Source organism: Nomascus leucogenys, chromosome 6 (genome assembly GCF_006542625.1).
Source record: "Nomascus leucogenys isolate Asia chromosome 6, Asia_NLE_v1, whole genome shotgun sequence".
NCBI classification, from domain to species: domain Eukaryota; kingdom Metazoa; phylum Chordata; class Mammalia; order Primates; family Hylobatidae; genus Nomascus; species Nomascus leucogenys.
Window position 1 is genome coordinate 119,519,714 of NC_044386.1, and position 22,397 is coordinate 119,542,110.

At 52.3% G+C, this 22,397-nt stretch overlaps 1 protein-coding gene across 2 annotated transcripts in view; it reads right to left on the bottom strand.

Annotated features, from left to right (window-relative positions):
* The window catches only part of LRRK1 (leucine rich repeat kinase 1), a 154,050-nt gene that overhangs the window by 45,808 nt on the left and 85,845 nt on the right, over positions 1 to 22,397 (bottom strand). For both annotated transcript variants that reach the window (XM_030815095.1, XM_030815092.1), the window contains 14 exons: positions 21,154 to 21,380; positions 19,650 to 19,777; positions 19,385 to 19,548; positions 18,089 to 18,226; positions 15,827 to 15,939; positions 14,874 to 14,950; positions 9,464 to 9,593; positions 8,697 to 8,809; positions 8,056 to 8,270; positions 5,703 to 5,867; positions 4,540 to 4,712; positions 3,314 to 3,434; positions 2,898 to 3,057; positions 1,074 to 1,350 (listed from right to left, as the gene is read on the bottom strand). In XM_030815095.1, the coding sequence (XP_030670955.1) occupies positions 1,074 to 1,350; positions 2,898 to 3,057; positions 3,314 to 3,434; positions 4,540 to 4,712; positions 5,703 to 5,867; positions 8,056 to 8,270; positions 8,697 to 8,809; positions 9,464 to 9,593; positions 14,874 to 14,950; positions 15,827 to 15,939; positions 18,089 to 18,226; positions 19,385 to 19,548; positions 19,650 to 19,777; positions 21,154 to 21,380 (2,201 nt within the window). The remainder of the gene's footprint in view (positions 1 to 1,073; positions 1,351 to 2,897; positions 3,058 to 3,313; positions 3,435 to 4,539; positions 4,713 to 5,702; positions 5,868 to 8,055; positions 8,271 to 8,696; positions 8,810 to 9,463; positions 9,594 to 14,873; positions 14,951 to 15,826; positions 15,940 to 18,088; positions 18,227 to 19,384; positions 19,549 to 19,649; positions 19,778 to 21,153; positions 21,381 to 22,397) is intronic.

Consider the following 22,397-nt stretch of genomic DNA (forward strand, 5'->3'; position numbering starts at 1 on the left):
CTGGAAGGGAGGGTGGCAGGGTCCCCTCATGGAGAAGGCCCTCCAGAGGGGAGGGTCAGTACTTGGGGCAGGGTCAGCAGAGGACAGGAGGGGTGCCTGGGGGCACCTACAGGGCTGCCTGGCGACAGGCACAAAGTGATGAGGAGTGGCAGGTGCTGGGGAGCAAGGAAAGGAGGAGAAGGAGGAGAGGCTCGTTTGTTTTGTTTGCAGTTTAGGACTGGGGAGACCTGGGTGTGTTACAGATCCGGGAGAAGCCCACAGAAAGAGGCAATGATTAGCTACTATATGGAATGCCTCTGTTTGACCCTCGGACCATCCACCCAGGAGTAGCTGATCATGTTGCTCTCATGATTTAATCATGTTGGACTGCATTTTGAGCTGGGCTGGGTAATTAGTATGCATATCCTAGTCACTCACTCTTTTTTTTTTTTTTTTTTTTGAAATAGAGTCTCGCTCTGTCGCCCAGGCTGGAGCACAGAGGTGTGATCTCTGTTCACTGCAACCTCCACCTCCTGGGTTCAAGCAATTCTCCTGCATCAGTCTCCCAGGTAGCTGGGATTACAGGCACGCACCACCATGCCCGGCTAATTTTTGTATTTTTAGTAGAAACGGGGTTTCACCATGTTGTTCAGGCTGGACTTGAACTCCTGACCTCAATTGATCTGGCCGCCTCAGCCTCCCAAAGAGTTGGGATTAAAGGTGTGGCCACCTCACCTGGTCCCTCACTCTCATTTACCAAATAACCAAGCAATCAAGCCCCTGTAAAGTGAAATTCCCACAGATTATTTTTAATGACATCCTTTCATGTTTTCCTGCGCTTTTTCAGTAAGTGGATTTCTTTTAACTCCCTGAACAGAGAAGCCTGTGGCACAGGAGGGAGCGGCCAGCCGTGCTCACTGTCCCGCTGACCCAGGCCAGGCAGGCAGGTCATCAGGTGCTGGCCTGGCTCTAGGGGGCAGCAGTGACAGCACTGATCCCTGGAAATCTTGTTCAGGCCACCAGTGGCTCCAGACCCCAACTCCCTCTTTCAGGGAGCAACCTGCACAGCCTGGTGTGGTAAGTTCTGTCCTCACCTGTCATTGGCGACGGGCAGGGCGATCTCAAACTTGGCCAGGAACTGGAAGTACTGCTCTTCCGTCTGCTGTGTGAAGCCAGTCCCCACCAGCAGCATCCTGAGGTCTTCTGCTCTGATCACCCCATTCTTGGCCACTGACCGGGAGCCCTTAATATTAAAGATCCTCTGCAGACATTCGGACAGCCAAATAGGGTCGAGGAAGTAGAGGTTCCTCAGGCCGTGGCTGGTGTCCGGGAAATGGAGCAGGGTGCCGGTCTCTATGAGGAAGCTGATGGCTGCCCCAGGCAAGGAGAGGAGGAAGCAGCAGTTACACAAAGGAGCGAAAGGGACTCTGGGGTGGCCCTCTCTCCAAGAGGACCCAGGTCACAAATTATTCCGAGGAAGAAACCAACATGTCCCACACGCTGGACCCGTCAGGCGGGCTGGCAGCCAAAGTCCTAGGCTGATGGCCGCCTGGGTAACTAGAGTTGATCCTCATTATTTGTGGATTTTGCCTTTGCGAATTCACCTTCTTGCTAAAATTTATCTGCAACCCCCAAATCAACACTCCTGCGGTTATTTGCAGACATGTGCTGAGCGGTGAAAAATTTGCATTGACCAATGTGCACATTGCCAGTGGAGGCTGAACAGGGCAACACTGTCAGCTCTCATGCTGACAATAGGTGCCTGCTTTAGTGGTGTATGTCAGCGCCATGTGTTTTGAATTTTTGTGCTTTTTGTCGATGCTTTCACTGTTTAGAATGGTCCCAAGTGAAGCGCTGAAGTGCTGTGTAGTTCCCTAAGCATGAGAAGGCTGCGATGTGCCTTATGGAGAAAACCTGTGTGTTAGATAAGCTTTGTTCAGGAATGAGCAATAGTGCTGTCAACCATGACTTCCATGCCAACAAATCAACAATATATATGAAGTATGGCATACTTTAAGCAGCAATACACATAAAACAAGGTTCTGTATTGATGGGCTGATGAGAATGTTGTGACCAGAGGCTTGCAGGGGCCGAACCCTGCATCTCTCCTAGGAGCACTGGTTCAGTATTTGCTATTTCAGTGATCATGGTGACTTTACAGAACATAAGTCCTGTGGCTAATGAGAGTCGATTGTAACTGTTTGATCTCTGTCTCCCTGACTGAACGTCAGCCCCGGAGGGCAGGGGCCAGTCCATCAGCTTGTATGTCTGCCCTCGTGGCCAACACAATGCTCTTTGTGTTCTCTCCCTCCAAGGAAAGAAGGGTGAGAGGGAAGAAGGAAGGGGAGGGGGCTGGAAGGCAGAAACGCAGGCTGGGTGTCGGTCTCTCATCCATTGCTGAGGACCAAGCTGAAGTTAGCAAGTACAGACAGTTCCATTTCTCATGGGCACCCTGCGCCCCACCCCAGCCCCACTTCTCACCAGGGCCACCCCCAGCTGCCCACCCAGCCCCACTTCTCACGGGCACCCTGCCGCCCACCCCCCCCCCCCCCCCCCCCCCCCCCCCCCCCCCCCCCCCCCCCCCCCCCCCCCCCCCCCCCCCCCCCCCCCCCCCCCCCCCCAGCCCACTTCTCACGGCACCCTGCCGCCCACCCAGCCCCACTTCTCACGGGCACCTGCCGCCCACCCAGCCCACTTCTCACGGGCACCCTGCCGCCCACCCAGCCCCACTTCTCACGGGCACCCCCGCCCCCCCCACTTCTCACGGCCCCGCCCCCCCCCCCACTTCTCACGGCACGCCCCCCCCAGCCCACTTCTCACGGCACCCTGCCCCCACCCAGCCCCACTTCTCACGGGCACCTTGCCGCCCACCCAGCCCACTTCTCACGGGCACCTTGCCACCCACCCAGCCCACCCACCTGACTGCAGGTCCTCGTAGTCCTTGATGTCGTTGTCGGGCGTCTGCTCCACCAGCTGCTCCAGCTGCCTGTCCGTCAGGTACTGCACGTCGTCGTCCACACTACGGCGCTGCTGCTCTGCCAGCACGGCCTCCTGCAGGCTCAGGTAGCTCCTGGGGATCTGGGGGACAGTTGGGCGAGGCAGGGTCTCTCAGGTCCCGAGGCATGCCTGCTAGCTTGGGCAGATCCTGCCCGGCCCCTGTGGCCTGAGGGGCTGGGACGTTTCCACCCACTATCTTCCATCCTGACCCTCCCTCACCAGGAACCACTGAGCCTTGCCACACAGACACGGGCTTCACAGGAGAGAGCGGGAAGTGAGGATCCCCAACAATGGGAAGCAGGCGCACCGGTTTCAACTGGACGAGCAAGGTACCCACCAGCCTCCCTGCCAGTCGCTGGCAGCCGATGGTGCTGCCTACGTCCTTCATGCTGCACGTGACGTGGAAGATCAGCTGCCGCAGCCCTTCCTGACCTTCCAGGCTCTTGCAGGAAATCTCACTGTGTGCAAAAAGACCCGTCTTTACTCATCATGCCCGACTGCGAGGAAGCGCTGCTGCTTCTCTGTTTCCCCAAGAGGTTTGTCCTGAACGCTGGCAAGTCTGGAGAACTCGTGAAAGACAACACAAGAAGCTCCTTGAGGCCTCGCTTTGTGCAAATCACCGTGCCGGGTGCCCCACACGGTGTGCTTTAGTCTGTCTTCCCAGGCTAAACAGGGCACTTCCCGGGGAGGAAAGTGAGGTGCAGAGGTACATCGAGACCCCCAAGGGCACAGGCTGGGCAGGCACAGGCTCATGCAGGCTGGACTCGGGTTCTGACCCAGAGCCAGGGCTCCTCTTATCACAGACCCCATGGGACTTTCTCAAGGTCAAAGCAGGAATTCTTGACAGCCTCATCCTGTATTCCGAGCCAGACCAATGTGTCCCAGGCTGACCCATGCAGGAATACCCATGGCGCTCCATCCCGGGCGAAGGAGTCAGAGAGCTGTCAGTGCAGCTAATGCAACATGCAGTATATTTTACTCCCATTAGGGCACACGTAACTTGCCGAACCTCAGCTTCTTCATCTACAAGTGGCAAACAATCCCCACAACCTGCAAGGCTGTGGTGAAAGTCCAGTGACAGGCAGTCAGACCAGGGCAATTGGACTTATCTGCATGGACACGTCGTGATGCCTAACTGAAAGCCCCTCCCAACTCTTGGCCCTCTGTGACTCAAAGGCTGCTATCAGGACCACTCAGACCCAATGCAAGGGCTGGGTCTGTCCTTGATTAGTGATCAACAAGTGAGACGGGCAGCAATTGGTTGGGTGGTACCCACGTTCAGTCTCCTGGTTCAATAGGCACCATGCATTTTCAGCACTGGCCCTTGGGGCGGGGATGGGGCAGAAAGGAAGCAAAGAGGGGGCATCTCCAGGCCTCACTCAGCCAGCCGTCTGGTAGGTCTGCACCCTCTCCAAGGCTGGGTCAGCCTGTGGAAGGCCACCCGTGGCCAGGGAAGGGGCCTAGCCCCATCCAGCCTCAGGAGCTCTCTGCAAGCAGATCCCAGGAAAGATCAGCGACTGGCACCCACAAGACGGCGGGAGCTGCCAGAGGCTGGGCACTCACTGTAAGTGTTTGAAGGTGATGTCTGGAAAGCCCGTGGCCCTGGAGCCGGAGGGGGAGCGGCAGAGTGCCAGCACATAGGCACGCAGCGTTGCAATCCTTTCCACACGGAACTTGGCTTCGATTAAATCCAGGTGCGTCCCGACCACCAGCACCACGGCATTTGGGGCCTTGGCCTGCAACAGAGAACCCCATGGCTGAGTACTGTCTCTGTTCACTGAACAAGGGACAGGACAGAGCTCCCAGCTGTGCTGACCCTGGATGCCACGGCCCTTGCTCAGCCACCAATCTGCAGCCTTGAGATGGTTTGAATGTTTGTCTCCTCCAAATCTTACGTTGAAATGTGATCCCCAGTGTTGGAGGTGAGGCCGGATGGGAGGTTGGGTCATGGGGGCAGATCCCTCGTGAATGGCTTGGTGCCCTCCTGCAGTAATGAGTGCGTTCACCCTATGTCAGTTCACAGAGGAGCTGATTGTGAAAAGCAGCCTGGCTCCTCCTCCTGTCTTTCCTGCTCCGTCTCTCACTGTGTGACATGCTGGCTCTCCTTCCCTTCTGCCATGACTAAAAGCTTCCTGAGGCCTGACCAATAGCCAAGCAGATGCTGAAGCTGTGCTTGTACAGTCTGCGGAACTGTGAGCCAAATGAACCGCTTTTCCTCATAAATTACCCAGGCTCAGCCATTCCTTTATAGGAATGCAGAACAGACCGCTGCAGCAATGTCAGCCCAGGCAGCACCTGTGCTCCTCGTTCTGTGAACCCAAGGGACTGCTGCATTGAGGAATGTCTATGGTGTTCTGTGACCTCCTTCACAGAGGGTGCTGAGTTGGACTTGTGGGGAGGGATTTCTGACCCTTCAGACATGACAGCAGCCATCAGAGGCAGGGAGACAAGGACGTCTTTATAACAGGAAGGGAACCCTGCCCTCCTTTTGGATCCAAGGGTGGGGGTTCCTAAATTTAAGCGAAGCAGGGAAATTACGTCACCAGCCCTCGGCAGGGGAAGGTTTCAAGTGCCTCACTGTGAAAAGCAAGCAGGACCACGGTTCTGGGGCCCTCCGTGGAACATAACCCCCTTTTTTTCTCAGTACAGGGGATGCTTGAGAGAAGCGGTCGGACCCGCGAAGCTCTGGGGACTGAAACGGCAGGGCTGGCGTCCGGTGTCCTCACCTCGATGTTCAGCAGCCAGAACTGGAGGTTGGCCACGGCCTCCTCCCCCAGCGCCAGGTTCCAGACCACCACATACAGGGCCTTGTCCGTGAAGAAGCACTGGTTGACAGTGGCCATGCTGGCCGGTCCCCCGATGTCCCAGACGTTGAACTCCACGGACTCAACCTACTTGAGCAACAAGGCAGCGACAGGGAGGCATTTTAGAGACAAACGCTTCAGTCAATCAAACGGAGACAACTGATAACTCTGGAGGCTGTACTTGGGGGTCTGAAAAAAACAACTGTGGAAAAGTTCTGGACACTCTATTGTTTCTTGGGAAGCAGTTATCCGGGCGAGGGACAGGGGCCCGGTGGCATATGGGGTGGGCTTCTGGGACTTCTGTCTACTCCTAGCAGAGCAGACGCCAGGCCCTGGACAGACTTCAGAGGGCCTGGCCCCGTCTGGGCCGCAGATGGGTAGGAGATGCCCTGTGGGAGGAAGCTGTGCTCTGATGTCACGGCTTGCACTGGGGCACTGGGGTTCAGCCTCCTTGTGTGCCAGGGCAAGAGGAGGAGATGGGCCTCTGAACTTGTGGGGCTCAGAGGGTGGCGCCCACCAAGGATGCTGGGAAACTCCCTCCCACCCTGTGGGAATCAAACAAAAGATGAGCTGTCGGGCTGCCGGGAACGGCTGTGTAAACGGTGGTTTCTCTATCATTGCATGAGGTAAGAGTCTGGCTACAGTTTTCTACAGAAAGGAGTCATCTCTGTGAGGCAGTGTCAGCCTCCAAGACACAGTGTGCTGACCTGGTTTTGTATAAAGATGAAAACAGCTGTTCTCAACTGGCTAAGGCCGGCCACGCAGAGCGCGGCGGGCTCGGCCTTCACAGGATCGTCCTTCCACTAAAGGGTAGGGGGCTTTAATCATCGCAGAAAGGAAGTGGGGGCTGAAGGTCAGGAAAAACAGAAGCACGAATTCACCCCTCAGGCCTCAGCTAGAGGAAGCTAAGAGAAGAAATGAGATTGCATAACTGTTAAGAAAAAGGCAAAGCAGGAGAGAATGCAGAGGATTCTGGTTCCTGGAGAGAGCCTTCGACTCAGCTAGATTTGCTCCTGGAATGTTCTAGGATTGGCCTGGCGTTGATTGTCATGTTTGACTGTTCTGGCCCCAACAGGCAGCGCTTCATCCTCTAGAGGACCAGCTTCCAAGGCTGTGTTAGAACAGATGCACAGCTTAAATGCCTACTTTTTCAAAGCAGGTTTGGAACGTGGTTGTGTGTGGAAGAAGCTGCAGTGTTTGGCTGGCACTGTGCTTGGGAGCGTTGGGGGAAAATCATGGAACTTCTAGATCTCAAGCCTCCTCAGTTTTCCACAGTGAAGCAGCCTCCTTGCCCCTTGGATCCCGAGGAACCACAGGGTGGCAGAAATTCAAATACAGTTGATGAGGATGGCCTCATCTATGTGTGTTCATTCCCCGAGCTCAGAGAAAGGCTAACTGCCCCTGCTCTATTCCAGGGATGGAGTTCCCACCAATAGTCCATGGCTCTTTCCTCTGTTACATGAACAGGGAAATGCTCGTTTCCATTTGCCTGGCACTGAATGGAAAGCAGGATGATTTAGAAGTTTATGGATGGATTTGATTTTTTTTTTTTTTTGGAACGGAGTCTTGCTCTGTCCCCAGGCTGGAGTGCAGTGGCATGATCTCGGCTCGCTGCAACCTCCACCTCCCGGGTTCAAGCGGTGATGGATTCATTTTAAGTAGGGCTTAGAAACAGGACTTTTCAGAACCTGGGGTGAAAGCAGGTGTCAGGGAGGGCAGGGCATTAAGTCCCGGAGTGCTTTTAGCCTCCTCATCAGGGGGCAGATGCTGGTGTGTTTCACTGCCTGCAACAGTGGTTAGCTTTCAGCCCTGGGGGTGCCTTATCCCAGACCACTTGAGCTTGAATCCTTGGGGTCAGAGAGCAGTGAGGTGAGGCCTGGGAATTGCTATCTTTAAAAGCCCCTCAAGGGAATCTAACAGACAGCCAGGGTTAAGAACCACTTTCCCAGAGCCTCAATAACTATAACAGAAACATACAGGGTGGGAGGATCATTTAAGCTGGGGAGGTTGAGGATGCATCCAGCCTGAGTGACAGAGTGAAACCCTGTCTCAAGAAAAAAAAAAATCAAAAAGAAAAAACTGCAAAGTCACATTAAGAAATGATTCGCTGCTCTTGGCAGAAGCTGGTATGGAACAGTACACAGTGGCTCCTGCGAAGGTCCCGAGCTTTGGACACCAGGCTGAGAAAATCCTGGGCTCTCTGGGGAGAAGGGAGAAGGAGTCCAAGGGATGTCCCTCCCACCCGCAGGGCCTCTGCACGCTGACCATCCTTGACCTTGGCTCTCGAGCCAGCCGGCCTCTGGAGCTCCCACTTGGTGGTCCTGATGGTGGCCTCTCCGTGCACCACCTGGGGGGCCCTCCCCGTCTGTAAGATCTCCAGGAGGGTGGACTTGCCCTGGCGCGGGGGACCCACGATGATCATCTTCATCAGCTTGCACTTCTCCGCTTTCCGCAGCTGAGCACGCAGGTAAGACAGCATTGCTTTGGGGCCTGTGCAAAATCATTAAGGGGAAAGGTAGCTGTGTGGGAACATGCTCACATCTCTTAGGACACAAAACTCTGTTGTGAAGGAACTCTTTCTTTGTGTTTTAGTGGGGACAGTTAAGGAAGACTACTGGATCAGGTGGAGGGAAGGCATGACACTAACCACCCCAAAAGTGAACTCTAAAAGGCAAGAACCTATGGACGAAGTCCTTGCTGCCTAGGAGGTCACAGTTGTATCACCTGGTCATTCTCAATATAGTGACCCTCAGTAACGATTGCTTTAGGGACAATTTTATAGCATCTTGCCAAACCTGGAACCTGGAGCTGGGCTCCATGGGTCACCAACTATCTCCACCCCCAGAACTTAACAAGTGGACTGGAGTTGTCTTTCCAAGGAGGTGATGGCAGGGGACAGGGCTGCGGAAGCTCTACCTTCTTTTCGGATTTCTGCAGGCACATTGCTGATGCTCAGGTCTTCAGTGTCCAGCTGCCAGAGGTTGCCCAGCTGCCCCAGCTCAGGAGGGAGCTCCCGGAGGCCAGGGTTGCTGAAGACAGATGTGCCCACCACGGGAACACACACACACACACACACACACACACACACACACACACACACGGCTCCTGTCAGCCTCTGCAGCCTGCACCCCAGACCCCACACTTTGAGCCCTGATTTCAGCACTAATTCCAAAGCCTTTCTCCTGGAGGATCAGTGGTAGAAATGGCAGCTCTGTCTTCTGCAAATCCCCATGGCTTAGAATTGAGTCCCCTCCCCCAACTTTCCTGTCTCTGTTACTAATTACATCACCGTAAAGATGATCACTACCTCTTCTTGAGAAGGCGATGTCCCTTTAATATTAATATAACATTTCACATTCTCATCAAGCTTTGCACACTGCCTAGAACCCCGGCAGTAGCTGGCATGCAGTGGGAGCTCAGTAATGAACGGATGAATGATTGAGTGGTTCTCCTCCTCACAGCACAAGTGATATAGCAGAAGTGTGTATCACTGCATCGCTACTCCGTCTTCCTCTCTCCCCACCTCCCTTGATCAAGCCTTGTTCTGAAAATCCCACTACTGCTTCTTGGAAAGTAGATGGCTTCTTTCTGCCTGGCTTTCTGTGTCCCAGTTGGTTTAGGGATGAGCGTTCTGCCTCTCTGGGCCAGCAGAGCCAGCACAGCCCCTCCAGATGGGTACTTACTTTCCCAAGTAGAGCTCTGATAAGCTCTTCAGTAGGCAAACCGAGGGAGGGACTGTGTCGAGGTGGTTGTCGTTCAGGCAAAGGACTTCCAAAGACTCACTTAGGAAGGCCGGAAATTCCAGCACACATGCTGCAAAGACATGGCAAAGCAAACTGCATTTAAAAATAATTCTGGACCGTCACAGCGTGGTGACCAGGCGGGCGTATAAACTGACGCAACCTCCAGAGGGCATTTTGGCAAGTCTATCAGAACAAGATGCTCATCTCATCAATCTAGCAATTCTCATTCTACAGACAGCCTTGCATCATGTGTGGCAAAGATGTGAGAACGAGGACATTCAGTGGCAGAGATAGAGGACAATCTACGACGACCTATGTGTCCAGCCACAGGGGGTTGGTTCAATGAGTAATAGAATAAGTGCAGCTATTACAAAGTACAGGGCAGGGCTACACACACGGGGCTATGAAGTGCTACCCAAGAGCTACTCATCAATTGAAAAGGCAAGGTGCACCAGGCCGGCGGCTCACGCCTGTCATCCCAGCGCTTTGGGAGGCAGAGGCAGGGGGATCACGAGGTCAGGAGTTCAAGACCAGGCTGGCCAAGATGGTAAAACCCCGTCTCTACTAAAGATACAAAAATTAGCCAGGCGTGATGGTGGGCACCTATAATCCCAGCTACTCGGGAAGCTGAAGCAGGAGAATTGCTTGAACCTGGGAGGTGGAGGTTGCAGTGAGTCGAGATTGCGCCACTGCACTCCGGCCTGGGAGACAGAGTAAGACTCCATCTCAAAAAAAAAAAAAAAAAAAAAAAAAGTTCAGAACCAGATATCTAGAAGGCTTATTAGTGTACCAGAAAATGTGTGCACACATGCATGCACACACACACACACCGTGTATATGTTATGTGCACACACACGCACACCTGCACGTGTGTGTGCATAGAGGTTAGTTGTTAGACAGGAACACGGTGATTACCAGAGATGCACTGAATTCCATAGTTGTCTCTGGGAAAGGAATTACTAGAGGACTGAGTATTTATCCCATGCCCTTTGCCACTGTTCAAAAACAGTGTTTTAAAATATACATGCATTGCTTTTTCCACGAAAAAAAGCTAGTTAATGAAAATATACCACAGTTGGCTGTTTTTATGCTTCTTATGATGACATTCTTTGAAAAATCAGCCAACTGTTTAGTATTTAAATGACTTTATTAATTAGGCTCACTATGAGATTACCATGAAAATCATGTCAAATTTGCTGTTTCCACGGGCACCAGAGCATTTGAGTTGAGAAAGAGCTTGGAAACGCACACTGATGGGAATCAGAGGTTTGGATTTCAGCAAATCTCTGAAGTGCCTTTATCCTCCCTACTAAGGCCTGGAGAGGGGGCAGGCCAGCATGCCTGGGAACTCGGAGAATTCAAGATAAAACAACTGCCTCAAAGCCCTCTCACAGGGTTCCCCGCCAGACATGGGAAATAGAGAAGCCAGGGTTCTTTTGTTGGGCTGAAACCAGGCTCAGTTGCCCTTGATCATAGCTGCCCCGCCTCGGCTCTGGCTTTCCTCCACACACATAGCCACAATAACAATGGTAATGGGTAACCTGGCCTCCGAGAACATTCAGGGAGAGCCGATAATGGAATACCAAAACCAACGCCTGGAAAATCTGCCCAGCTAGCTGCACGGTGAGTGGAACTCATTGCAGGGGCCCTGCGGAAATAAAGGTGCACCGGCCTTCTAAAGATGGCTTTGTATGAGTCCTTGTTAGGTAAGGAAATGTTCAAAAAGCTTCCTTTTTTTTTCCTTCAATGAAAAAAGATGATCAATATTAGCCTGCCCTAATTCACGCTTTCATGAAAGAACATCATAATGAGAAAGGCTTACTTTCTTCCCAGGGAACACATTCTAAACACTTGGCCTCTGGGCTTTCCAGACTTTTAAAGTTTCACTACGGTTGTTTATGAAGCCTCTTTAAGAGATGGGTGGAATAATGAGCTATGATTGCAAACAGAGGCAACACCTATGACAGACCTCCTGGCCCAGGGTTGGAAACGATGGGCACTGAGCTGGGGAGGACACAGTTCGAGGTATTTCTGAACTGTAATTATTTATTCATAAGTTATTTAGGACTCTGCTGGTCTGATTTTTACCGTAAAAACGGCCATCCAAATTATTTTTGGATGAGGCCACTGCACAAATACGACTATTTGAATGTACATAAATCTACTTGGAATTGTACTATCCTTCTGCAAACAAGCTGTCTTTTGTAGATAATTCCTTACCCAAGGGTCCATGGCCCTGAGAGAATAACCCTACTGAGGAAAAGGGTTTGCAAAGAGCCTCCTTCTTTTCACTCAGGTGTGGGCCTCAACTTTCTAGATGAAGTTTAAAGAATCAAGAGGCCTTTGTCATCTGCCAAAGCCAAGATTCACCTCTGCCAGAGACCCTCCCAGGGGCGCGGCCCCCTCACGTGGTTCCGCAGACATACTTCTGCGGGCCGCTAGCTGTCAGTTTCTAGAACGTCGGTACTGTGCACGCTCCTGTGGTGCTTTTCCGTGCATGCCCGTGACTTTCCCCGCTGGCATCTCATTGAGTGCTGAGCCCACTTCCTTGCACACTCTTCCGTGGTCCCAGGAAGGGTTCGGCATTTCTAAATTGGAGACACGTTTCTAATCCACACAGCAAGTGGCTTGCGTGACCGAGGTCTACACTAGCTCCTGTTCTCCTACCATCATCCCGTCTGGCATGAAGGAGAAGACGGTGTTTGTTTCCCCTTCCTTCCAAGTGAAATCCCTATGTCTGGTCTCAATTTCTAAAGTCCTAAGGCTCTTCATTTATAAGAGGATCAGTTATGAAATTCATAATTGCATTTCCCTATTCGCGTGGTTAAGGACCTTTTCATTTGTTTCCCGGCCCTCTGGACTTCCTTTTCTGCAAATTGTTTATATCCCTTGCCCATTTTTTTTTTTGCCTATCGTGTTGTCTTTTTTTTTAAATCAATTTGTAAGCATTCTTTGTATATCAGGGACTTAAGCCAATTTGTGTTGCAACAATTTGTGTTGCGAATATTTTCTTAGTCTGTTTGCATAATGTTTACGAAGCCAGTGATTTCAGTCTTTTTAAAAAATTATTCCTGGACTTTCCAACTAGATTTTAAAGATCTCCCTCATAGCCAAATTATACCTATATTCCCTAAATGTTATTGTTTTCTTTTTTTATACTCAAACCTGATTGTTGTAATCTAGTATTGTGTTCTTTCCTCCTTCCAGGCAGGAATACCAACACCGTTTACTAAAGCACGCAAGCATCCTTTTACACTAAGTTGAAATTCTGCATTTGTCATATATTATATAATAACAGTCCCCAACCTTTTTGGCACCAGGGACCGGTTTTGTGGAAGACAGTTTTTCCAGGGACTGCAGCATTGGTGAGGGGGACGGTTTAGGGATGAAACTGTTCCACCTCAGATCATCAGGCGTTAGATTCTCATAAGGAGGGCACGACCTAGATCCCTCACATACGCAGTTCACAATAGGGTTCACGCTCCTATGAGAATCCAGTGCTGCCGCTGATCTGACAGGAGGTGGAGCTAATGCTCACCGGCCCACTGCTCACCTCCTGCTGTGTGGCCTGGTTCCTAACAGGCCATGGACCAGTACCGGTTCGCTTCCTGGGGGGCGCTGGGGACTCCTGATATATTTCTATGTTTACCGAGGTCTATTTCCGAACTCTTTTATCTGTTCCACTGATATTCAGTCACATATAAATGCACACGCTCTTATGGGACAGATCTCTATGTGTATCATACTCAACACACAAGCCAGTTCATCCAAGAGCGTAGCCATGGCAGACTCCCTAGTTCACCTTCTGCAAATGTGTCCTGGCCTCTGTGGCATCGCTCCTCCCTACCTCATACTATCCGTACTTGCCAACATCCATCTATCAAACTGAAGAAGCAAGTTGTATTATGTTTAAAATGACTTGGATGTGGGTTCTGGTTTTCTGGGCCAGCATCCTGAGGGATAGTTCTGTGAGCAGAGCTGGCTTTGGAAGTCGTAGCTTTGAGGTTAAGAAGCAGAGCTGGTTGTTTAATGAAAGGGACAGCTCCATACCTTCCCCTGTGTCTCACAGAAGATAATGGAACAAAAAGAGCTTGTTTCCCTAGACATACTCTGTGCTGAACTGGCCTTGCTGTGTGACCAGCACAAAAACTGGGAAAAGTTCTGTCTCTGTTGAGTTTTGGGGAAGGCCACAAGCTCCTATGTTGCCTTGGCCTCACCTCAGCCTGTGGGCCCAAAGGTGGCCGTGATCCATATGGGCTTTGCAAGATGCCATCGTGTGGCAGTAGAGACTTAACAGCACTGAGCTGCTGGTCCAGGGCTGAAGTCCCACAGTCCTGGGATGAAACCTGGCTCTGCTACTGAGAAGCAGCCACATAGCCTGGGACAAATCGGTCAGTCCCTATGCCATGGATTGAACTGTGCCCCCCGCCCCCCACCGAATTCATATGTCGAAGCTCTAATACCCAATGTGACACTATTTGGAGATGGCATATTTGAGCCGTAAATTAGGTTTGGATGAGGTCATGAGGGTGGGGCCCTTATGATGAGATTAATGTTCTTATGAGAAGAGGGGCCGGGCACGGTGGCTCATCTCCAAAAATACAAAAATTAGCCAGGTATGGTGGCACATGCCTGTAATCCCAGCTACTTGGGAGGCTGAAGCAGGAGAATAGCTTGAACCTGGGAGGAGGAGGTTGCAGGGAGCTGAGATCGCGCCACTGCACTCCAGCCTGGGTGACAGAGGGAGACTCGGTCTCAAAGAAAAAAAAAGAAGAGGAAGAGAGACCAGAGTCCTCGCTCTCTCCACTATCTCAGGACATAGAGAGAAGGATGCCAGGATGAAGGCCCTCGTGAGCCCGACAGTGCTGGCGCCCTCCTCTCAGATATCCAGCTTCCAGAACTGTGAGAAAGTGAGTGTCGGCGGCCGAAGCACTTTTTGGTATGGCGGCCGAGAGCTAAGACACCCTGGGAGCCTCAGCCTCCCCTCCTCCCCGTGCAAAATGGGGAAATGTGGCCCATACCTCACGTCGTGAGGATGAGAGACTCTCACATACGTGACCTGCCTGGGGCACTGCCTGGTGTGTAGATCAGCTGCACATGTTAGCTGCTGGCATCCCTGGCCTCCATGCAGGAGAGTGGGGCTTGAGGATACGTGCGTGTCACACGTGGGACAGAAGGAATGGGCGCAGCTCATGTGCAGGGTTTTCATTTGAACATGGACATCTGTGGCATTGCAACAGGGCATTGAAGGGGAAGGCCCAAGATAAGGGCGATCCCCACTTCGGTGGAGCAGGAACCAGGCTACCCCGGCTGTCTCATCTGGGAACACCATCTCCCAAGCAACACACACCTGCCTCAGCCCCGGAGCGCTGACGACCTCTGGTGGTGAAAAAGGCAATACGCTTTGTTTTCAGTCCATCTTCATTTCTGTGGGGAGGAAAAAGAGACAAAATTTCAGGACAGGGCGACAAAAACATTACTTTTGGCGGTGATGTTATAATGCCAAGCCACAGACATAGGGAGAAATTCATGTGCAACCCTTCAGGGCCTGGCAGGGGCGCACGCTGCAGTGGCAGCTGCCTTTTACACTGCCCCCCCGCAGAGGTCCTCTCTGGGGTGCAAGTTCCACCGTGATACTGCAGAAGTGGCCTTCTGCAAGTGAACAGGGGTGGCTGGTGTCCAGAGGCTGGCTGGGCTCATCCCGGCTTTCCACCCATTGGAAGGCTTTGGGGCTGGGTGCTTTTAGTCAATTCCACGTCCATGTCAGTGATCAGTAGAGACTTTTGAAAAGAATTACAGTTTGGGCTGAAGCGAGAGACAAGATTCTCCAGCAAACTAAAAATTAGAAATAAAAGGGCACCATTAGCGGCTGTTGCCCCCAGATTCCTGTGTCGAAGCCCTAACCTCCAATTCCTCAGAATGTGACTGTATTTGGAAACAGGGCTGTTAAAGAGGTAACTAAGTTAAAATGAGGTCATTAGGATGGACTCTAATCCAATCCGACTGGTGTCCTTATAAGAAGAGGAGATTAGGTCACAGACACGAACAGAAGCCTGACCGCACCAGGACACAGGGAGAAGACGGCACCTGCAAGCTAAGGAGGGTGGCCTCAGGAGAAACCCACCAGGCCTGCGCACGCCCTCACCTCGGACTTCAGCCCCCAGGGCTGTGAGGCAGTGATTTCTGTGGTTAAGCCCCCAGCTGGCGGCTCAGCAGCCCTCGCATGCCACCATTCCGAGGACCTGCTCGACCGCGGCCCCCACACGCTTTGGAACTGGCCAGGGAGGAGAGGCCCCTGCTTACTTGCCAAGTTGGTTTCTGGAGAGATCCAGGGTTTTGAGCTGCCTGCAGGTCCACTTCTCTTGAGGTGGAAGTGCCGCCAGCTGGTTCCCCTGTAACCTCAAGAACATGAGGGCCTGAGAGAGAGAGAGGGAGGGAGAGAGAAGCTAAGATGGTATCAGATACAAGAAGGGAGGGGAGACGGAAGAGCCAGTCAGTTCCCAACCACGCGCAGTCAAACGATTCCACCAATTTTCCTTCACGCAGATCCCAGTTGTGTGGGGCCCAGCAGCCTCTTCAAACTCACGAAATGATATCAAACAGAGCGACGGGGCCATCTATCTACAGGAGCTCCTCCCTCAAAGGCAATGAGAGGCAATTATTCTAGAGTGAAGGGAGCCCAAGCAGCTGTCAGCGTTAAGGATTCTTAAGAGTACCGATCATTGGTGGGTCTCTCTGGGGAAAGTGCCAGACTCTGCTGGTTTGGAGGACAACGGGTCACGGCTGGTGGGGGTGGCATGGGGCATGCAGCACAGTGCTGGTGTCTGCCGCCTCCTAGTGGGTGGCCTCCTGGGCCGGCCCAGGTCTGGGAACAGGGGTGGCAGTGCCACCAAGGGTAACTGCCCTAGCCGCGTGCCCTCTGCTAGCCAACCCAGTCCCAAGCTGGGCCCTTCAGGATTATCAGCATGTCTGGGGTGCCCCTCATGGGTAGCCCTCCCTCAGCCCTACTGCAAACAGACCCTGCAGGGAACCCAGTCACCTTGCACCTGTAACATGTTTTATTCTTTTGTTATTATTTCTTTTTATTTATTTACTTTTTTAGAGATAGGGTCTCGCTCTGTTGCTTAGGCTGGAGTGCAGTGGTGTGATCATAGCTTGCTACAGCGTCAAACTCCTGGCCTCAAGCAATCCTCCCATTTTGGCCTCCCAAAGTGCTGAGAGTACAGTTCTGAGTCACCGTGCCCAGGTCTGAGCCATCACGCCTGGCCCACGTTTTACTTTACAGGAGTACCTTAGACATGCTGTCTCCCTGCTTGAGGACATCACCACAGCCACCAACTATCCCACCCACAGAGGACGGCCACAGGCTGTTTGCTGCCCCACATCAAATTCTCTCCTCCTGGTGTTTCTGTCTCCTTCCTTGTTGAAGGGGCTCACGCCACCGCCCACCATCAGAACCACTGCAGCCAGCCCCCACCTGCTGAAATTCTGTGGAGACCCTGTCATGTGCCAGGCCTCAGGGCCCCCCGAGCCCCCACATGCCCACCCACCCCTTCCCAGTGTGGAGAAGGAGATCTCGAGCAGACACATTCCCCGCAGGCCCATGGTGAAGCTCTGGACAAGGCTCTGCCTCTCCTGATTTGCTGCTTCTGGGCTTTGGGAGAAGCCGGAAAACCAAGCCTGCTAGTTGTTGGTGTGAAATACGAGCAGACAGACTCAGAACAGGGGCCCAAGGGCTGTGGACAGGCGTGAAGGCCGGGAGTACCCTGCGAGGAGTATGATGTGGGACCCCCCGGGGGCGCCCCCGCATGGCTCCTTTCTTCCGAGAAGCGTGAGTCCTGTCCCCGGGTCCCTGGCTTTGCCCTGTGCTTGTCAGGAGCCTAGGACATGATGGCCCGTCCTCTCTGAGGATACACATGCTGAAGGGGCCTTCGCTGCCTTGTGGGGGTTGCCGCACACAAGAGGCTGCATCAGGCCTTGGAGGAGTGCCCGTGGGGGCCCTGGCAGTGGCCTGGCAGGACCGGGGGCTGAAGCCTGTGCAGGGTGGCCTGGGCACTCTGCCTGGGGGTCCACCACAGGGCCCCTGGTGAGGCTGCCCTGATGCCGTTAGCAGGCACTGATGGGGCCCCTTCTGGGGTTGGCCCTGAGCTCCAAGCAATGAGTGTGATCCGCGGCCTGTCTGCCTGAGGACCCGCCAACCACCTAAAACAACCTGAAGCGAGAAGGCACGCGTGTTCTGGGGTAGGCACACGGGGCTCTGTGGACAGGCCCTTCCTGGAGCTCTCAGTGTCCACTCAGCCTCATATATGGGCAGGCCGTGGACTTAAAGTCCCGAGGGATACAAACCATAACCCCACCACCACCTAGCAGAGCTGCTTCTGCTGTCCACATTCCGCCCTCATCGCTGTTCATGGCCATGCATATTTTTGATCGCTGAACTTTGTCTTCACCTTTTCCCCTTATATTTGTCTCAGAAGCTCAGGGAAAGCACATATATTTCACTGCACCATGGAGCAATTTTCTCTCAAAAGCCGAAAATGAGAAAGAAAGGGCTATTAGGCTTACATCAAGCCGCAAAAGTCCCAGGGGAACTTCTTTGAGTGCGTTTTCTGAGAAATCCACATCCTTCAGGTGATTTTTCCAAAACACAGCCATTTTGTCTGGCAGACATTCCAGGGCATTTCTGGAAGCTTTACAACATTTCTAAGAGATTGACGAGAAAAAAAATGTGTATTAGTTAGCTCTTTACATGCAGTGGTGCCTGTGAGACTGTTTCCAAATTTGACGTTAAACATGGACCATTACAATAATGTCCTGTAATGAAGATGACTGAGTGTTGCTGGAAGGCTGCACACCCTCACTGTCCTTGTCCTCCCGCCCCTACTCTAAGGAAGGGACAGGAATGGGGTTTCCTGGGGGAGCTCATGGTCTTTTTTCTTCATTCCAGAACATCCAGCCCATTGTCCTTGGAAATAATGGAACAATTCAGGACCACACTGGAGTGAGAAGCTGGTTTCCCCTACACAAATGGCCCAACTAGGAATGTTAATGCCAGTGATGAAGAGTTTCCTGGTTTAAAACCAACAGCCATAACACACACACACACACATACACACACACATACATTCTTCATGCTATTCCATTTGTTTTAACAAGCAAAATTCCCCAGACGCAGAAACAGCATTTAATCAGCAGTGCTATGAGTGCAGATTGATACTTTTTTTTGAGACAGAGTCTTGCTCTGTCACCAGACCGGAGTGCGACGGTGCGATCTCGGCTCACTGCAACCTCTGCCTCCCCAGTAAAAGCAATTCCCCTGCCTCAGCCTCCAGCATAGCTGGGACTACAGCCACGTGCCACCACGCCCAGCTAATTTTTTTTAAATTTTATTTTAGTAGAGACGGGGTTTCACCATGTTGGCCAGGATGGTCTCAATCTCCTGACCTTGTGATCCACCCACCTTGGCCTCCCAAAGTGCTGGGATTACAGGCATGAGCCATAGCGCCCGGCCTGATTTCTTACTCTTATGTGATAGTTGTCCTAAAAGAACTGAACCCTCCTTTTTTCAGGCATGACTCGTCCTGTGCCAGGGTGCAAGCTGTCCCTGGGTAAAGTGCTGTGGGTGTTGCTGGGTGGCTCTTGAACCCAGAGCCAGGCAGGCTGGCTTTCAGGTGAGTCATCTGCCTGGGACACTTAGCCTCGCTGTATGCTGAGTGACGATGCTACAATGTGGGAACCGGGTCCTTCTACCTGGCTTGGCTGCCGAGGGGATGAACTGACCTAATGCACCTGAGGGCTCTCTGAGGCTAGCTGACATGCAGAGTTGACTGTGGCTTTCATGACTTTTGGTGTGATACTCACCAAAGGGCAGGCCCAGGGATCTGGAAACACCTTCAGGTTGTTTCTGGAGACATTCAGAGAATTGAGGGACTTGAAAGAGTGAAGGAACAGGGCAGGGAGTTCTGTCAACTTATTGTCAGATATATCAAGTTCCTGCAGCTTCCGTAAACCTATCCAGTTACTGGCTAAAAAAAAAAAACAAAAACCACAAAGTATGAATTGGTAAAAATATCCCTATCAAGGAGAAAATGACTAATTCACTCAGGTCATTGATGAGAAAACATACCATTTTCTTCTTCAAACAATTTTTCTAAACAATTTTTTGAAGCTGTCAGTTTTTGAAGTTTTGAGAGGTGCAAGAATCCAGGAGGGAGGTGGGACAACTTGTTGCTGGAAATGTCAATTTCAAGTAGCCTGGGATGGAGAAGAATAAAGAGGGAAAACACCAAATTTACATATTTTTCTATAAACCAAGAGTTGTATTTTTTTTCTTTTTCTCCCTGTGCAAGGTTAAAGAGTGTGCATTGAAAATGTAGTGCATATGATTTTTAATTCATCTGAAGAACTCTTACTGTGTCCTGTGTAGATAAAGACAAATCTCTTATTGGTGGGCCCTGGCCCCGCTGATCAACAGGGATTCTAATCCTTCATATGCATGTAATAGCAAAATGAGTAGGTTCCCTGAAAGCTGCTGAGACCACAGAGCAGGGCTTTTAACCTTCTTGGCCTGTCCATCTGGCCCAGGTGAAGGGCCTCACTTGGACGGCACTTGCTCTGTAAGTTCTGGTGTGCAGGCTTCTTTGCCGTTCCCACTTGGGAGTCCCATGGGTTAATGCCTACCCCAAGCTCTTTCCAACATTCTTCACTCTTACTTCACTTAGAGCCTTCGTTTTTCATTTTAAAAATCAATTCAACGCTTTATGGAATGAGGACTTGCAGTTATGTGTCCTAAAGAAATCAGACCAGGTGTGGTGGCTCATGCCTGTAATCTCAGCACTTTGGGAGGCCGAGGCAGGCAGATCATGAGGTCAGGAGGTCAAGACCATCCTGGCCGACACGGTGAAACCCCGTCTCTACTAAAAATACAAAAATTAGCTGGGTGTGGTGGCATGTGCCTGTAATCCCAGTTACTCGGGAGGCTGAGACAGGAGAATTGCTTGAACCAGGGAGTTGGAGGTTGCAGTGAGCCGAGATTACACCACTGCACTCCAGCCGGGCAACAGAGTGAGACTCTGTCTCAAAAAAAATAAAAATAAAAATAAAAATAAAAAATAAAGAAATCAACTAAGATCATTCCTCCTTCCATGCAAGCTCAGGGGTAAGGCTCAGGTCTCCCCCCAGGGCCTCCAGAAGAAGCAAGCCTGGACTGCCCACACTGTCCACCTGCTGCCAGAGTCCTGCGGAGTTAACCCTTTCTCTGAGGCCCTTCCCAATTTCCCTGGAAGGTAGAGTAAAAGCTGGTGCCTCAGGGCCCCATTGCATCCACCAGCGTGGGAAGGTTTCGCTGCCCTCATCTGATTCCTGGGCAGGACCTAGATGAGCATCTCAGGCAAAGCATTTGCACGTCCACGGGTGGGCTGTGTAAACTTGGGCCAGACAAATGATCTCGCTAAACCTCTCTGTTTTAACCTGAAAAGGAGGCTTGCCTGCGGGCAGGCAAAACTCCTTCTCCTGTTTTAGCCAGAACGTTTTTCCCTCCCAAACCACAAAATACAACCCGGGAGCATGTGCAGGAGCACAACGGTGACAGCAGGGTCACACACGGCTCCGTTCACACCCCGGGGAGCCACCTGGAACAGATGATTTCGTCCGATGACTGCACGCCAGGCAGCTCCCCCAGGTGGTTGTCCGAGAGGTTCAGCTTCCGGAGGTTGATGAGGCCCCAGGGGATAACCGAGGGGAGGGTCGCCAGGCAGTTGGCAGAAAGGTCGAGCTCCGTGATCTGGCAGGAGATGTCTATGAGCCAGTCTAGGTCTACCCAGGGCAATCTGAGATGGGACCATTTCACACGGAGAGCCTGGTGGTGGAGAGAAGGGAAAAGCACGTGTGGAGGGTGAGTCCAGGGCCCACATGGGCTTGGAATAAAGCAGGGGTTAATGCAAGCGCGCGTCTGTGTGCCTGCTCCAGCCGGGGTCCCAAGAGGCCTGCACATGTCCTTCTCGGCCCCCAGCACCTGCCACGGTGGTGGGCGCAGAAGAGCTACCTGTTCCCATCTGCACCTGCATCTCACAGGCACTGTGCACGGCTCCTGCAAGTCACCCTCCAACCTCCAGGGGGCGCTGGTGGGCGTGGGCTCAGTGCCGCCCCTTCAGAGGCGGCTCATAGGGAGGGAAGAAGCGCAGCAGCAATTGCCCACGCGTAGAGGAGACCACCGGAGCCTACAGGCGCCTCCCCCAGACTGGAGAAGAAAGCTAACTCCCAAACCCAAGTCTCTGACCTCCCGTCAAGGCCGCCTTTCCTGTGATTAGAGGAGCTGCCGCCTGCAGCTGCCTGCACCGCGCCAGGGTGCTTGATGGGCGGGCTGCTTTCAGAGTAAGCCGGTTATACAAACAGACGATGGCCACACAATATATAAAAAATAGAACTCTCACCCACAACCCACAGTGACCTGCCTAGGAAACCAACCTCTTTATCTACAGTAAATAGCCCAGGAAGCCAGTCTCTTGCAAGAGGCCAGCTTTTTTTTTTTTTTTTTGAGATGGAGTCTTGTTCTGTTGCTCAGGCTGGAGTGCAGTGGCGCGATCTCGACTCCCTGCAACCTCCGCTTCCCAGGTTCAAGCGATTGTCCTGCCTCAGCCTCCTCAGTAGCTGGGACTACAGGCGCCCGCCACCATGCCTGGCTAATTTTTGTATTTTTATTAGAGACAGTGTTTCACCATTTGGTCAGGCGCAGGCTGGTCTCGAACTCCTGACCTCAGGCAATCCACCCACCTTGGCCTCCCAAAGTGCTGCAATTACAGGCATGAGCCACTTCTTATCTCTTGTAACAACCCAGGAAGCTAAACCATCATTTCCGTAAAAGTTAGTCTAAAAT